We start from the raw sequence: 17,744 nt of genomic DNA, 5'->3' as shown, positions 1-17,744 counted from the left end.
ATGTATCAATTAGAACAGAAGTAAAGAAAGTTTTGATGCAAAAATACCTTCTTCTGAATAATTTGAAAGAAATGTGTGCTGCATATCAACTTCAGCATGGGCCTGAAATTGGATTTTCCAAATTTTGCGAATTGAGGCCAAAATGGTGCATCACTGTGGGCGCTGCAGGAACCCACTCAGCCTGTGTTTGCACTTTACACTAAAATGTGAAACTGATGCTTGCAAGCACTCCAATTAAAGAAGATTATATGAGTCTGACTGCCAAAACAGTGTGTGATTTGGAATCCAAAGACTGCATGCTTCATCGCTGTGAAATCTGACCGGGAAAGGAACTACTGGAACAGTTTTTAGAAAATAGTTTTGAAGACAGTGATCCAGATAATACCACTGAGTTCAAATAGTGGGTGCACATTGATAGAGATACATTAGAAACCAAACAGATGACCACCGAGGATTTTATTGAAGATCTGATTTCAAAAACTGACAAACTTTCCACCATTCATCATTATGTTGCAAAGCACCAGAGCAAGCACCTAAAATGCATAAAAGAAAGCCGTAAGCCAACTGAACTGATCATATTAGTGGACTTTGCTGCAAATTATTCCTTCATTGTCCAGGATGCAGCTCATGGTATTCACTGGAATAACAGCCAAGCAACTTTACACCCATTTGTTGTGTACTTCAGAAATTACTTGGACATCAGCATCAGCTACTGTATAATAAGCAACAGCCTGAAACATGATGCAATCGCTGTACATGCTTTTATAGTGAAATTATTAGAAGATCTAAAGTGTCTCCTTGGAAAACTCACACACATTTATTAGTTCAGTGATGGGCCAGGAGTGCAGTACAAAAACTTCAAAAAATTTCTGAATCTCTGCCACCATGAAAATGACTTTGGAATCTCAGCTGAATAGCACTTTTTTGCTACAAGCCATGGAAAATCTCAATGTGATAGAAATGGAGGAACTGTAAAGAGCCTGGCAGCAAGAGCAAGCCTCCAGAGACCAACTGAGGACCAGATTTTGACACCAACTGATTTGTTTAAATACTGTACAAAGAATATCAGACAAATCCAGTTCATTTTTGTTTCAAAAGAATAAATTGAAACATTAAAACTGAGCAGGAAGCATGGTTTAAAAATGGCTGCACAGTATCAGGAACAAGAGGGAATCACCATTTTGTGCCATTAAATGAAAAGCAAGTTTGTATTATACGAGTATCCAATGACACAAATTTTTTTTGTGGCAAATGTAGTTTCATTCAGAAATATCACAGCCTAACAACTGGGCCAATACAGTGCCTGTATATATGATGGAAAATGGTGGATTGGTAATGTGTCTGAAGTCATGTTTTAGTCAGTTTCATGCACCCCAATGGACCTGCACATTCATTCTATTGCCCAGCTAGGCAGGATGCTTGTTGGATTCCAAACCAACACATTATTTCTGTCATTCCAGCTCCATCAGCAACAAGAACGGGCTGACATTACAGCTTGTTAGAATCATCTGTAATTGCTATTAGTAACAAATTTCAGCAAATGAATTAATAAGAACAGAAATATTTGGCTTAGGAACCATAAAGAGTACAACTGGTATATGTATTTTTTAATGTAATATATATTACATTATTTATGGGCCACTTTGATAGCACACTATGATGAATTTACCATAGTTTGACCTTTTGTTTTACAGCTAAAATACTGTACCCAAATAGTTGAACAGGATCACAAAGTTTCAGCATGACAGGTCTCTTAGATCATGAGTAATGGTAAATCAAAGTTGATCATTTATTCATTTAAGTTGCAATGTCGAGAAATGTAATGTAATGAAAATATAAGTTTATTTGTTGTTAAATGCAAAGTCTCCAAAATAGAAACAACTTTATCTGCTCAAACAAGGTGAGCTCTTTTCAATGGTGCCGAGAAAAATCAAATTTGAGTGATCCCTTTTGAGACATGACTATTTGAAAGTGACCCAAAATTGACTGATTAAATTTTTTAACACAATTTGAACTTCAATAACTCAGTTATTATTGGAACAATCTGGGTGCCACTTGCAGAGCTTTATGACACACTGGCAAGCTGTAGATAACTACAGTATTAGCTTCAGAAAGTTACTCTTTCAGTAGATACAAGGCAATAAAGCATAGCCAAAATTTGGTATAACAACATTTGTGAGCCACTTTGATAGCACACTATGATGAATTTACCATATTTTGACCTTTTGTACTACAACTAAGCTATTGTACCCAAAAAGTTGAACAGGATCGCAAAGTTTCAGCAAGACAGGTCTCATAGATCCTGACCAATGGTAAAACAAAGTTGATCATTTATTCATTTCAGTCGCAATGTCAAAAAACGAGCCTTTACAAAAAGGTGGCTAGTGGCCCCACCATACTACTTATGAAGCTGTAATTTGGCAGTGTTTCATGTAAGGTCTATACGTACATCTTGTAAAAATTTTATCAAAAGTGGGGAGCTTGTCTAAATTTAGGTCACTTGACATGGAATGACCCATGTAACTTCTACTACCCTTCTTGTAGATGGATGCGACCTGTGCCTTTATCCAAGAACTGGACACAGATTTTAGTTCAAGGGATCTATAATAGTTTATAGACAGAATAGCGGCTAACTCAGCTGCAAATTCAGTAGAGTGTCTGACAGGGATTCCATTTGGGCCTGGAGCTTTGTTCAGTTGTAACAAATTCAGCCTTTTCTTACCACCACTCATGCTAATACTTATTTCATTCATCTTTTCAGTGGTATGAGGATTATACTGGGCTATTCTCCTGTGTTTTCCTTTACAAAGGAACATTTGAAAATGGAGCAAGCATCTCAACTTATGCTTTGCGAATCTCAATTTCAGTTCCTGTCTCATTTACTAGTTACTGGACACTAACTTTGGTGCCACAAACAGCCTTCATTTAGCTGGAAGTCAAAAAAATATTTTTGCGTTCAGAAGAGCAAGTTGGCGATTCATATTTCATAAAAAGTTCCTGTGGCAATGAAAAAAATCCACCTGAATTTGCATATTGTATAGATACAATATACAGCTCTGTGACACACTCTTCACCATTTCACAATAATACAAAATGAGCTGCCCTTCTTTGAACTTTTTTTTATGTTCTCTATCAATCCTACCTGATTAGGGTCACATCCCATACTGCATTTTAGCTATTGAATTTATGATACTGGTTACTCGCGTACCTTTGCATTAGTGCCCTCTGTTGGCTTCAGTTACCTGTATAAATACAAGATGCATACAAACCATCACAGCTCCTGCTATGTATCTAATATATAGACACCGATTTTGATACATGAGCATATTTTTATGGTATGTGTGGCTGGTATGCCTTATTATTATTCTGTATGTTTCCTATGTATCAACAGATCTGTTGTACATTCTGTTTCAGCTAATTGGACTTAGGTTGTTACACCATTATTTTTCTATCTGTACCAGCTCTGAAGATGGCATGGCCAAAACTGGTAATTGTGATTTGTACAATTTATGTGATGAAGATGGGTATTTACAAAGGAAATCAAATGTTTAAATCTGTATCAATTCCTAAGGGACTTTCGCACTATTTAAAGTAAACTTATGCTAAGAACACACACACACACACACACACACACACACACACACACACACACACACACACACACACCCCTCAGGCAGGAGCGTCTGTGCAATCCATGATGTGGTACCTCAAACTGCGCGGCCACTCTGGGTGGCTACAAATGAACTGAATTATCATTGAATTTCTACAAGACTCAGTGTACACAGTGTAGTACATCTCATAGAAATTCACAAGCTACAAAAACGGGTTACTTCATACAATGAAATAAAAGAGTAGAAAGTGCAAAGTTTTTGTGACAACACTTGGATCAGAATCTGAATTACTTAATTCAATGCCTAATTATGAATTATCATTTATGTTCGCAGTTGGGCCTAGGCCTGATTACTGCCATAGGTGATTTACAGCTGAAGAAACTAGCTTATTCTGGGTATTTGCACCTGCTAATGAATTATGGAATGATTTTCAAGGATAACTCAATGTAGGGAGATAGTATTCTCAGAGTAGAAAAATGCTTTGTATGAAGTTAATTCTATTACAGAATATCCAGTGAAGACCTTCCTCATATACATAGCTAGTGCTCGATTTGTGATGCAATGCACCAATATTCCGTAACGGTACCTGTGACTAAAGAACTAATTAGAACTATAGATTTCGCGACATGGTACGTTAGAACTTATTGTTTTACGAGAACAAATATTGCATTTGCACTTTTAAAATACCTAGATAGGGGTTAAAATAAAGTTTGTGTGTATGTGTTTTAAATGTCATGTAGATAATGTGGTGTTTCTCACTCAAAGAGATTTGTTGGAGAATTCCTTCTAGGTCCTAATCCACCGAAAAGTATTTTCACAGCAACTGTTAAATTTAATATTTAAGGTTAGTTTATAATTAGAATGAACAGTGTAATACATTCATGTGAAGTCATTTCACCAGATTGTACTGAGATGTAAATAAAATGTTCATCTTGACTTCTTTGCACAACCCAGAGATTTATCTCAGTGGGGTCCGTGGAATACGGCTAGTAAAATTCTCCCGTTTACGAATTTATCGTATGACATACCCTTGCCTCTGAAACTAAAGAATAGTATGTAGATGAGTAGGCTAATGTTTCTTATTCAAACAGTAGCTCTACTGTTACGAGCTCAAGGTGCAGCTATAAATTAGCTGTGGTGTTAGTGAACAAAACATTTGGATGAATCCATGCGTGTGGATATAAATGTGGTTGGAACGGTGTTGTAAAACACTCGAAAACTGAGCACATTTAACTAACCTTAACAAATTGATCGCTTGAACATGTGGCCATTCTTTCACCGTAGTAGTCGTATGCAACATCATGTATGAGATCCTTATGTTCAGCGTTTATCGTCTGGGCTTCGTACATTTTCTCTACTGTAAACAGTAAACACAGGACAGCGCTTTTACGTTCAAACTTGTCCTCATACACACTTAGTACATTCTTACCAACAACCAAAAATTTTCTGCATTTTACAATTGGACCAAAACATTTCACTTTTTTGACAGTGCGTACTGTTTCTGAAAAGATGTTATTGTGCAATGAATGTGGAGTTTTTCATTACTGCAATCCAGAATTCTTATTTATAGCTTATAAAACGTGGTGTTCCATTTACAAGTTCCAATTGTATGGACCACACTACCAACATAACATCGTTCGTCATTTGTTCGCATGACCAGAGCGCAACTAGGTTGAGGGTCGGAGAGCTTGGAGAAGGCACGAGTTCACACTTTCACAGAGTTGAGAGATAGTGTTGTGGTGTGTTGGTCGTCTGTGTTGTGTCGTGGTGTTTAGTGTTGCCTGAGTAAACATGTTAGAAGCAGATGAAATACTGGAACTTTTTAGAGGCTGTTTGCCCTATTACCTATTTATAATGCTACCTGTGCTTATTATAATTTCACCGGTTAATCCAGTGGACGCGGCACACGAATTTCCCGTGTATCGTATGCAACATTTTGATTTACACGGTGTACCTCGCGGTAAGCTGAGCGTTTCTCGTCTTAAAATTGTGTGTTCTGTAATTCATAAATTGTCGTTCACGGGACACTCGCCCGTCGAATACGTTTATGTCAGGATGTTGTTATTGAATTAAAGAAACCTTGCAGGGAGCAGACATGCCCCCGTAAACCTGGAGGCCCGTTCGTTGACTGGATGGAGTACCGCACGGCAGTGCATAGTGGCACGTTTGGAAGATATAACTCCAGACCAATTTCGAGAAATTAGAGCCAAAGCAGGGGCTCTCCTCCTTGTCCTGCCTCGGCAGATTTCCAGTCTATCGGACGAAGCCAAGCAGGTGTGTCATTTTATTTGCAGCCAATAATTTCCATACCCAATTTACAGGCTGAGTTAATTTTCCTCACAGACAAATTAATTCATAATTTATAAAGTAATGTAAAGGAAATAATAACGTCACGTAATTTGCAGCTTACATGCTATTGTCGAGTAGAATATCAGAAGTTGAGTTTGGTACTAATTTAGCGGCAGCGCCACTCTGTTAGCATAGAATTCAAGCTTAATTTTTCGCTATTTACTTGTTTTTAAAATACCTGTTTTGCTCTGATTATGTGAGCCACTGTAAAATACAAAAGAGTTGTTCTTTAAGACCCTTCTACTTTGTTTCACAAACCCACAGCCATCTCTTACAAATATACTACTGGAGATTCATAAATTATATGGAGTAGATGATCCTAAACTTGTGTAGGGTGTATCTGTTTCCATACAATGTGAGAATCTGGATGAAATTGTCATTTAGATCTAAATCCATTTACAGAAAGTTTGAGGAAACGAAGTCATACAGTCAGTGAAGCAAACATATGAATAAAAAACGTTAAAATGGTATAAGAACTGGATGAATAAGAAACATGCCTGATATTGTGACTTAAATAAACCTATTGTGATGAGCTATCAGTTAGACCTGCTAACTACTTAACATGGTGTGCTACATGGTGTTTTTTCATAGGTCCTGTGTGCATTAAATAATGTAAGGTACACAGTGCAGTTCACATGACAGTTACAGTCTCAAACATAAATATGATTAGGGTCATAGTTGCAGGTATGATGCCAAGTCTTTTCAACAGTTTTCAAAGTGTATTAAATCTGAACCATAGCTTCATCAGGGCTCAGACCATTTATCGTTCACAAAAAAGGAACATCATGCCCACAAACTTTCTGACCACTCACAAAATGGTGTCCCATCCCCCACCTAGTCTCTTAAAACCCTAGTCCAACCTTATGCCACACCAATCCCAGTGACTGACACCTTCATGGAAAACCTAGGTGCAAAGTCTGATTGATGCACTCTCCTGTCACATCCTACGATGTCCGGCCATCCTGATTTAGGTTTTCCATGATTTCCCTAGATCGCTCTTGGTAAATGCCGGGATGGTTCCTTTGAAAGGGCGCAGCAGACATCCTTCCCCGTCCTTCCCTAATCCGATGAGACCAATTACCTCGCTGTTTGGTCTTCTCCCCCACAACCACCCAACCCAACATCCTACGACAGTCCCATCACAGCCATATCCTGTCCTATCCAGTCAAAGGCAGAGCCATTGTGAATGCAGTCATACCATATGTCAGCTCTGCTTTAATCTGTGCGCAGCCCTTTATGTGAGCATTAGGTGTACCACCAACCAGCTGTGGCCACGAGCATAACTGAAGCGGTTAGTGAAAGAAAGCGCTGATCCCCAGCTTAGTGAGAATTAGTCTGACCACATTATCTGTTGTGCTTCCAGCTGCACTACATACTGGCAACAAGTTAATTATGATTGAACTACTAGAACGCATTTGTTGCTATATAAAATGTTTTCCCCCTTACCACATTAATGTTCTTTTCTTTGGATAAAAGCATTGCCATGTCACAGTGTAAACCTATTATTGACATCGAAATCTTTCAAGTAAAGATATGGATGCTTGCAAAAATGTTCATGATAAGTGATTCAGATCTTTATTACGCACCAGGGAGTGAGCCAGTTGTTCAAGAGGTTGTAAATGTGGTTTAGCATTATCTTGCCACCATTCTAGCTTCAAAATATTGGCGTAAGTGTATGAGGTGATTATTAACACAGTTGGATAGATAAAAAACTCTACTCACCAGTTGAGGGGTGGATTTGGGAAAAGTCATCCAGAACTGCGGGTCAGGGGAGACTTACTGGACAGGATGAGAAGGAAACACTTTCCTTCTTCTTCCCACCTCATCCCGTCCGGTAAGTGTCCCCCTGACCTGCGAGTCTGGGTGACTTTTCCAAAAACTAATCCTTTTCCGAAACCTCTCCATTCCTTAACCTTCATCCCTTCTGCAGGAAAAAGGAAAGCTTGCATAAGTGTAACCTTCTTGTGTGTGTGTGTGTGTGTGTGTGTGTGTGTGTGTGTGTTTCTGTGTCTGTCTGTTTTAGTTGTTATAAGGTAATTATTGGGTTGTTATAGCCACACATCATCAAACAGAAAGCAGTTTACAGTACGTACTGACACTGATCACATTGCTGCACTGAGGACATAAAGTCAGATTTTGTGTAGCATTCAGTAGTAGTTGGCCACTAATAAATTCTTCTTCCTTCTCTTAAAATGAATTTTATTAGTTGCTAAACTTTTTACGGTTGCCCCTAAGTTGTAGAAAATGAGCGACCCTGGATAAGTGGACACCCTTCTGGACTACTAATTGACTTCTAATCTTCAGGTGGGTTGTTGTTAATTCTAGTATCGATTATGTGGACTGAGCTGTTGTTTTGAAAAATGATGTATTGATGACAACTTTCATGAAAGAGTAAATATATTGGGAAACAGTAATCAGTAGTCCCAGTTCCTTGAAAAGGCCTCTGGAGGGTGTTAAAAGCTGACACTACAAATAATTCATATTACACATATTTTAACTGATATCCCTGCGGGTCCGGGGGTTAGAGTAGGCCCGAGGAATTCCTGCATGTCGTAAGAGGCAACTGAAAGGAGTCTCTTGTGTTTCGGCCTTTACGTGATGGTCCCCTGTAGGGTTTGACCTACATTTTCAAAATTTTCCCGAAGAACGAGCCAGTTGGGGAAGGGCGCCTTACATGCTGCACTGCATCCATCATGCGCTAAGACCTATCGCATCCTTCATCAATGTGGATCTGCACTTCTGCTCATTCTCCAACTGTTGGGCGAGGTCATCCTCCTGGGGTGCATATTTTTCCATCAACTGTGCAATATCATTTTCTACACTGACAGTGATAATGGACTTGTTTGCTTGGTTGAACCTGATATCCACTATGGTAGCGAGTCTGTTGTGGTGGGGCCACCATGTACCCTGTTGGTTGTAGCCCCCTGACCACACAGGGATCGCTCTGCTGATGCCTGCACCGTTAACTCCCCATGTATGCCTAGGAATAGATTCCCGTCACCCTGGGGCATTGGGATTCCCAGCTTGTCCAAAAGGAGATCTGGGTCAGTCTTCATCAAAATAGCATCATCCTCTGCCCAGTCATGGGCGTTACTCCCTTGTGACAAGCTGGGGGATGTTCCTGTAACCATCACACCCCTCAGAGCTTAAATATGGTCCAGGATATCATATTTCATAGGGACCTTCTTCTGCAGTCTGACGATGAGCTGCGCACCAATTTAGAGCGGCGAGGTGCTCATTTCGTTCAGCGTGTCCACAGGGGTCTGAAGGATAATCTGGTTGCCACCAGTGCCTTCATCTTGGCCTTTGAGGTTGATACATTACCCGAGAAGGTCAAGGTGATGGTCTACCACTGTGATGTAAAGCCGTATATCCCTCCCCCCAACTCAGTGCTTTAAATGCTGGATGTTCGGCCAAATGCCTTCCCCTCGCTGTACTTCCAGCGTCATTTGTCGAGATTGTGGAAGCCCATCCCCCCCCCCCCCCTCCTATCTGTGTCAACTGTGGAGAGCATCATTCGCCTTGCTCGCCTGACTGCAGGATTCTCCAGAAAGAAAGGAAAATCATGGAGTACTAGAGACCCTGGACTGACTTACATACACTGAGGTGAAGAGAAAATATGAATGCCTGATGAATGCCTGCATCCTCTGCGTATGATATTGTCTTAAGCTGTCGCTACAACAGTTATGGCACCATCAGCTCGACGAACCCAGGTCACCTCTCAGAGCCAGAAGACTACACCTGCCCCCTTGATGGTGGGGGTCATTTCCCTCCCTTTTGCTCCTGCACCACCTACATAGGGAGCAACACCTCCCCCCCCCTCCCTCCCCCAACCATTGGGGACATCCATCCCCACTTCTATGCCCGAGAAGCGTACGTTTTCTTTGTCTTCTCTCACTAGAAAAGGCTCCCTTGGTTGACTCCCTTCCCAGGTTTCATTTAGTGGGAAAGACAACACCCGCCAGTGGCTGAAGAGCCTAAAAGCAGCTGGTTATAGGGCTTCACGCTCATCCTCAGTTGCGAAGATGGAGCCAGTTAGGTCCTCCCGGCCAGGGAAACCCAAGGAGCAGCGAGAGTAATCCAAAAAGAAAACCCCTAAGACCAAGGAAATTGTCATGGCACCCACTCCACCGCTGCCTAAAAGTTCTGTGGCTGATGATCGAGTGGAGATTTTGGTGTCCGCTGAGGACCTAGATCTCGCCAATCTCACGATGACGTCATCCTCCAGTGGAATTGCTGCAGTTTTTTCCACTGCCTGGCTGAGCCCTCTTGAAGCTGTGGCTGTCATAATAAGGACGAAACAGGAAGTAACTGTCTGCAATGTATATCTTCCTCCAGAGGGTGCAGTACCCCTGGATGTATTAGCTGCACTGATTGATCAACTCCCTAAACCTTTCCTACTTTTTGGAGACATTAACACCCATAACACCTTGTGGGGTGGTACTGTGCTTACTAGTCGAGGCAGAGATGTTGAAACTTTACTGCCTCAGTTCGACCACGACCTCTTAATGCTGAGGCCGCCACACATTCCAGTGTGGCTCATGGTAGTTACTCGGGCATTGATTTATCAATTTGCAGCCCAGGACTTCTCCCATCTATCCACTGGAGAGCACATGATGACCTGTGTGGTAGTGACCACTTCCCCATCTTCCTGTCACTGCCCCAGCATCAGGCGCACAGACGCCTGCCCAGATAGGCTTTGAACAAGGCGGACTGGGGAACTTTCACCTCTGCTGTCACCGCTGAATCTCCCCCACGCAGTAACATCAATGTGATGGTTGAGCAGGTGACTAGCACAATTGCTTCTGGGGCAGAAAACACTCTTGAGGGTGCCCGAGGCGTAAGGCAGTCCCTTGGTGGTCGCTGAAGCAATTAAGGAGTGTTGGCGAGCTTTACAGCGGCATAAGCAGCACCCTTCCCTGGAGCATCTCATAGCCTTTATACGGCTCCGTGCCCGTGTTCGCTACCTTATCAGATAACGGAAGGAGTGTTGAGAGAGATATGTCTCCACCATTGGGTGCCACATGTTAACTTCCCAAGTCTGGGCAAAGATAAAACATCTTTTCGAGTACCAGGCCCCAACAGCTGTTCCCAGTGTTACCATAAATGGCGAGTTATGCACTGGTGCAAACGTGATTGCCAAGCACTTTGCTCGAGACTCTGCGTCGTAGAATTACCCCCCAGCCTTTCGCACACTCAAACGGCGGCTGGAAGGGCATGTCCTCTCATTCACTACATGCTGCAGTGAATCTTATAACGCCCCATTTACAGAGTGGGAGTTCCTAAGTGCCCTTGCACATTGCCACGACACAGCTCCTGGAGCAGATCGGATCCACAGCCAGGTGATTAAACATCTCTCATCTGACTACAAGCAACATCTCCTTGTCATCTTCAACCTGCTCTGGTGCAATGGCATCTTTCCAAGCAATGGCGGGAGAGCACCATCATTCCGGTGCTCAAACCCGGTAAAAAGCCATTTGATGTGGATAGCTATTGGCCAATCAGCCTCACCAATGTTCTTTGTAAGCTGCTGGAATGTATGGTATGTAGGCAGTTGGGTTGGGTCCTGGAGTCACGTGGCGTACTGGCTCCATGTCAGGGCGGCTTCTGCCATGGTTGCTCTACCACTGGTAATCTTGTGTCCATTGAGCCTGCCATCCAAACAGCCTTTTCCAGATGGCAACACTTGATTGCCGTCTTCTTTGACTTACGTAAAGCATACAACACGACTTGGCGACATCAGATCCTTGCCACATTGTATGAGTGTGGTCTCTGGGACCACTCCCGATTTTTATCCAAAACTTCCTGTCTCTCTGTACTTTCCATGTCCAAATTGGTGACTCCCATAGTTCCATCCATATCCAGGAGAATGGAGTCACACAGGGCTCTGTATTGAGTGTATCGCTACTTTTAGTGGCGATTAACGGTCTAGCAGCAGCTGTCGGGCCCTCCATCTCGCCTTCTCTGTATCCAGATGACTTCTGCATTTCATACTGCTGCTCCAGTACTGTTGTTGCTTAGCAGCACCTCCAGGGAGATATCCGGTGACCAGTGTTCTGGTGGAGGCCGGTGTCTCCCCACTGCAGATCAGACGTGCACAACCGCTCGCCTTTTACGCAGCACACATTCATAGTTCCCTCTGAGCATCCGAATTACTGTCTCCTTTTCCCTCCCGTGACAGTCCATGTCCCACATTGGCAGCCCAGATCAGGGCTAACGATTGCGGTTTCCGAACTGGAGTCCTTCACTTTACCACCTATACTTGCGGTCCGTTCACATACGCCTCCATGGTGTACGCCTTGGCCGCAGCTTCGTCTGGACCTTTTGCGTGGCCCTAAGGACCCCATTAACCCCGCCACTCTCCGCTGTCACTTCCTCTCGATTCTTGACGTGTTCCGTGGCTCTAAAACAGTTTACACCAATGGCTCAATGGCTGATAGTCACGTAGGCTAGGCTTTGCATATGTTCATGGAGGACATATTGAGCAGCACTCCTTGCCTGTTGGCTACAGTATTTTCACTGCAGGGCTGGCGGCCATATCTCGTGCTCTTGAGTACATCCGTCTCATGTCCTAGCGAGTCATTTCTCCTGTGTACTGACTCATTGAGCAGCCTACAAGTTATCGACCAGTGTTACCCTCGCAACCCTCTGGTAGCATCCATTCAGGAGTCCATCTATGCCTTGGAACAGTCCCACTGTTCCGTGGTGTTTGTGTGGACCCCAGGACACGTCGGAATCCCCGGCAACGAACTTGCTGACAGGCTGGCCAAACAGGTGACGCGGAAACTGCTTCTGGAGATAGGCATCTCCGAAGCTGATCTGCATTCTGTCTTACACCACAGGGTTTTCCAGCTTTGGGAGACGGAATGGCATAACAGCACGCACAACAAACTTCGTGTCATTAAGGAGACTATGAATATGTGGAAGTCTTCCATGCAGGCCTTTCACAGGGAATCATTTGTCCTCTGCCGGCTCTGCATTGGCCATACGTGGCTAACACATTCTTACCTACTCCGTTGCGAGGACCCACCTCAGTGGCTGTGGCTCCCAAATGACAGTCATCCACCTTTTGCTGGACTGCCCCTTTTTAGCGACTCTGCGGCAAACTTTTAACTTTCCCAACACCCTGCCCTTGGTGTTGGGCAACAATGCCTCCACAGCAGCTTTAGTTTTACGTTTTATCTGTGAGAGTGGGTTTTATAGTTGTATGTAGGTTTTAGTGCATGTCCTTTGTCCCAGTTTCCTCCACCCTAGTGCTTTTAGGGTGGAGGTTTTAATGTGTTGCAGAGTGGCTGTTTTGTCATTTTAATCTCTTCTACTGGTTTCTTGTGTTTGTGGTTTTCTTCTCCTATTTTGTCCATTTAAGTGTTTTGATGCCCTTCCGTCGTTTTTCTGGTCTTTTCTTTTCTCTCTATTTTGTGTTGTCAGTCTCACTTCTTTTATTCTCACCCATGTGGCATTGTTTTATTCGGAGCAAGGGGCCGATGACCTAGCAGTTTGGTCCCTTTCCCCCTTTTTTAAACCAACGAACCATATTTTACCTGAAAAACTTTAGCAGTTTCTTCCATAAAATAATTTGTTTTTGTCTCAGTAGACGAAATGGTTTTTTTACTGAGATTTCAGTCATTGTTGGGTGCAATTGAGTATGTGCACTGCTACCCTACTCCCTCACTCTTACTGCCTTTCCCATTCCTACCACTTCCCTCAACTTGCAGTCAGTGCTGCCACCACTTCTTGCTGCTAGTCTAGCAGCTGCCGACGAGAGGCAGGGAGGCCTTGAGGAGTGGTTTGTTTGGATCTGATTCTTAGAGATTGTTGACACAGCAGCCAGAGCCGCCAGTCAAGTGTGCACGAGTTGCATCTGAGTGATTGTGTGTATCCTCTCTTTATCTGACAGAAGGCTATGGCTGAAAATTTAGTTGTGAGAGTGTGATTGTGTTTCCTACATGCCTTTTGTGACTGAGCGTCATTATGGTGAGTTGCTACCTATCCTCATTAGTATTGATTCTCAGAGCATTTGCGCAAGTTATTTGTTCCATGGATTGTTCACTGCTGCTGTCTCATTTCATCAACATGGTGCTGTGACATGTGAATAGCTGACCACACGAGTGGACTTCCATGACGGGCCAACACCACAGGCCATTTCTGCAGGTATCTCTAATGGATCGGGCATGCTGATCTGAAGCCCATCATTTCTCATTAATGTGCAAGCCCTGCCTGTCAGATCTAGTCTCACCAGTCTGCCCAGATGCCAGATCTGTTTGTATTTGGCATAATGTGGTGAATTTTCGTAGATTATCAAAGGTCCTAGGACTGTGGTGCTCCTCAGCGGGCCAGAGGCTACAGGCAATGGATTTCTGGAATTGCAGTTGTCTCACTGCATGTACATTGTACAGTGCAGCAGTTTATAGGCATTTTATTTATTCTAGTACTTTTTGGAGCTTCGAAAGTAATTTATATATTAGAAAGTATGGATGATCAGAAGAAGAAAATTGTGGCAGTTGCTGGCAGTTTGTACACAATGTGCTCATGTATTTCTCGAAAGAAAAATCACACAATACCTGTAAAATAACTGACATATCACAGTGGGTAATAACCGACAATAACGAACATAGTAGAACCAACAATTTATTGACAGCCATCTATAGTGTTGGTTTACACAACTCTTCTCTACTTTAAACACTTCTTTCAAGAGCCTTACTTTTGTCTGAGGTTATTTCTGAAAGCAGTGAACGTATTTTAAATCTGTCTTTGACTTGAAGGAAATGTGTGTTTGTCACGAAACATGTTTTGTTTTATTGAAATAAAATAAAATAAGTGGTCTTTATGTAACTCGCATACCATTGGGCTTCCTTTCTTCATCTAGAAACATTTCATTACAGAAGATGTTGATGTTAGTACTTAAGATTTTTGCTAACACGGGGAAGAAATACGGAAGCCCTTATATTTTTTGTCAACTTATGACTTTACTTACCTGAGATCTCAAAATTCATCAGGGAAAAATGCTAAAACTTGTCTGGGAATCAGGAAAATATCAGGGAATTTCTCTTGGGGAAACTTGTGGTAGCCCTGACACCGCAATTAAATATTTATGTAGGTGCTTCAGCAACCCTGCCATATGTCCCTTCAGACCAAAATTATTATTGGACTCTGAACTATCAAGAAAACCGCATTAGCATTAGTTTACAGCAACAGTTATAAACTTCTGGAACCTTTCATATGTTTTAAGTAACTTGATATTACACTACTTACCAATTCAAAAGGAATAAATATATGAAATCAATAGTAAGGAAATGAACAGTAGGCTTACATTTGCCTTTCATGAGTAAGTGCTTTACCAGGTCTTGAGTTGTGCTTTGGTAGCTCAAGAGCACTTGCCCACAAAAGGCAAAGGTCCTGAGTTTAGTCTTGGTGCAGCACACAGTTTTGATCTGCCAGGAAGTTTCAGTTTAGTGCACACTTCACTGCAGAGTGAAAATGCTATTCCAGCTTTGGATTTGTTGGAAGAATTTGGAAAAATCAAACGCTCCAGAACAACCTAGTTTTGGTTACTGCTACTGTGTTTGTTTCATGTTCCATGGATCATTTGGGAAACGAGTCATTTTGCATTCACATGAAACATTCATATGTAAATATGACTACCCACCAATCATCTTTTTTTTTCCCCCTGAAGGTCTCATTATTCCAGCCTGAACAAAGATGCAAAGGAATTGAAAAATGTGCTGCTAGAATTGCAGCAGTTTGATGTAGAACATAAAAAGTTCAAGGTACTTAACGGAACCTGAATGGGATTGATTGGAAGAAACATGCAGTTTTCTAACAAAACCATACAGGGTAGACATAGAGAAGATGTACTAGAGGTGTACAGTGCAACAGTTCTTCAGACTCCAAACAGTGGAAAGCCCTGGATGGAATAACAATAATACATTGCTCGACAGATGCTGAGGAACAACTGTCACTTGCTAGGGGACCACTGTCATTTGCCATGGAACACCCAGCCAATGATAGTAAAAAGGAACTATAGACAGAGGGACATATTAGCTGCAGCAAAGCCTGTGCACTATCTCTCTGTATACATTAGACAGTTAATGGTGTTTGACAAAGGTTGCTGTGGAGCTAATTAGTGCAGCATTCTATCTGGTATGGCAACATGTCTGTAAGACATGATTTGAGTAGTTACGATCGTAGACAAGCCATTGGATGACTTGAACCCGGTACGGGAGACTACTATTGCCACAGTAATGGGTTTTGTACAGAAGTGTTATCTCTCAATTTAAAAATGGCCACTGAAGGTGGAAATGCTATGCAAAAGTATGCTAGCGGTCATAGGCAGACTGCCACACTGCAAGAGGATTGATGCATAGCCCTAGTGGCAAAAAGGAATAGACATCTCACTTCTAGGCAGATCACTGCAGACCCCACAGCTAATACCAGTACACGTGCTGCCAGAAGCGTTTTGCGGCGATTAAGTAGGGCTGTTTTGTATGCTCGGGGGCCTATTAAAGGCATCCCACTTCAGCCATGTTATTGTTGAGAAAGAGTTCATTGGTGTAGGGAGCAGGGTGGTTAGGGGCAGCAACAGTGATCCAGAATGATGTTATGTGGCGTCTGAGGAATCCCAGTTCCCCTCCTTTCCTGCGACAAGTGAGTCTGCCCCCCAGGTTGTGGAAGGAGGGAGGGATTACCCACCACAGAATGTTCAGGACATCATCAGTATGACCTAGTCATGGTATTTGCGTGCATTATGTTGAGTGGCTGAATACTGCTGCATATCTTTACGCAAGATACCATTACAGCACAGCGGTGTTGTAGGGAGATCACACTGGGTCATGTCCACCTGCTTAGGAGTGTGATAGGTCCCAGCTTCCTGTTTATGGACGACCAAGCCCGCCCAAACAGAACCACTGAGGTGTTGCACACATTGGCAAAATGAAAATAGTGAACATACCTCTTCTCTGATATGAGCCCTCCAGAGCATGCTCTTGGCAGGTATGTTTCTCAACAAACACTCCCTCTCCAAGCCATGAATGATCTGACAACAGAGAGGAGTGTGACAGTATTCCCTTAGGATTTCTCAACAGTTCGTAGCTAGCATGGATAACAGATGCAAAATGTGCATTAATGCCTGAGGAGGGCATATTCCTTATTACGGGTCGGATGTCAACCTTTATGTTGGGATTGTGACCTGTGTCAGACATGGAAATTATTTGTGTGTGTTATCCTTCTTTCCCATTTGGTGAAATCTGTACCATTTTTCATTATAAATATGCAACCTCTGCTGTGTATGTACTGTGATTCATCTTGTCCATCATTGCCTGTGATTATTCCTGTCCAACAAAATCTTCGTTCCTTGGCAATTGTTAGTGTATTACAAAAAGGCTAGGTTGCTGCTCACCATATAGAGGAGACTGTTGCAGCACGCACAATGAAAAGACTTTTGTAAGTGTATAGCAGTCTTTTAATTGTGCATGTCCACATCTCAGCATCTCCTCTATATGTTCTCTTTTTATAATATTGGATTTCTTCTGACTTCCATCATATATATCACCTAGAGATAACGAGATAAGATAAGGAGAGATTAGGGCACCCACAAAGGGATACAGATAACATCCTTTTCATCACTCTGTATGCTAAGGGAAGAAATAGGACATGGCTGCACATTGTACAGGATTCGCAGATGACATGTGTACATGCCTTCAATTACGAAGATTAAGTTCAGTACACAGCATGTGAACTGATTGAAGAAAACATTGTGAGAGAAAATTCGTTTTTTTAGCATGTGGA

The 17,744-nt window shown here is 42.4% G+C and overlaps 2 protein-coding genes across 3 annotated transcripts in view; one reads left to right on the top strand and one right to left on the bottom strand.

The window, feature by feature from the left end:
* Positions 1-5,107, bottom strand: part of LOC126262293 (nucleoporin SEH1) — a 150,464-nt gene extending 145,357 nt beyond the window's left edge. Inside the window, exon 1 of one of the 2 annotated variants that reach the window (XM_049958820.1) lies at positions 4,850-5,107. In XM_049958820.1, the coding sequence (XP_049814777.1) occupies positions 4,850-4,960 (111 nt within the window). In that variant the 5' untranslated portion in view covers positions 4,961-5,107. The remainder of the gene's footprint in view (positions 1-4,849) is intronic. The other variant, XM_049958821.1, reaches the window with a different exon arrangement.
* Positions 5,108-5,277: 170 nt separating this feature from the next.
* Positions 5,278-17,744, top strand: part of LOC126262973 (nicalin) — a 121,961-nt gene continuing 109,494 nt past the window's right edge. The window contains exons 1-2 of the mRNA XM_049959924.1: positions 5,278-5,571; positions 5,698-5,885. Coding sequence (XP_049815881.1) covers positions 5,403-5,571; positions 5,698-5,885 — 357 coding nt within the window. The 5' untranslated portion in view covers positions 5,278-5,402. The remainder of the gene's footprint in view (positions 5,572-5,697; positions 5,886-17,744) is intronic.

Source organism: Schistocerca nitens, chromosome 6 (genome assembly GCF_023898315.1).
Source record: "Schistocerca nitens isolate TAMUIC-IGC-003100 chromosome 6, iqSchNite1.1, whole genome shotgun sequence".
NCBI classification, from domain to species: domain Eukaryota; kingdom Metazoa; phylum Arthropoda; class Insecta; order Orthoptera; family Acrididae; genus Schistocerca; species Schistocerca nitens.
The sequence above is the reverse complement of the archived record's forward strand: the minus strand, read 5'-3'. Positions and strand labels throughout refer to the sequence as shown.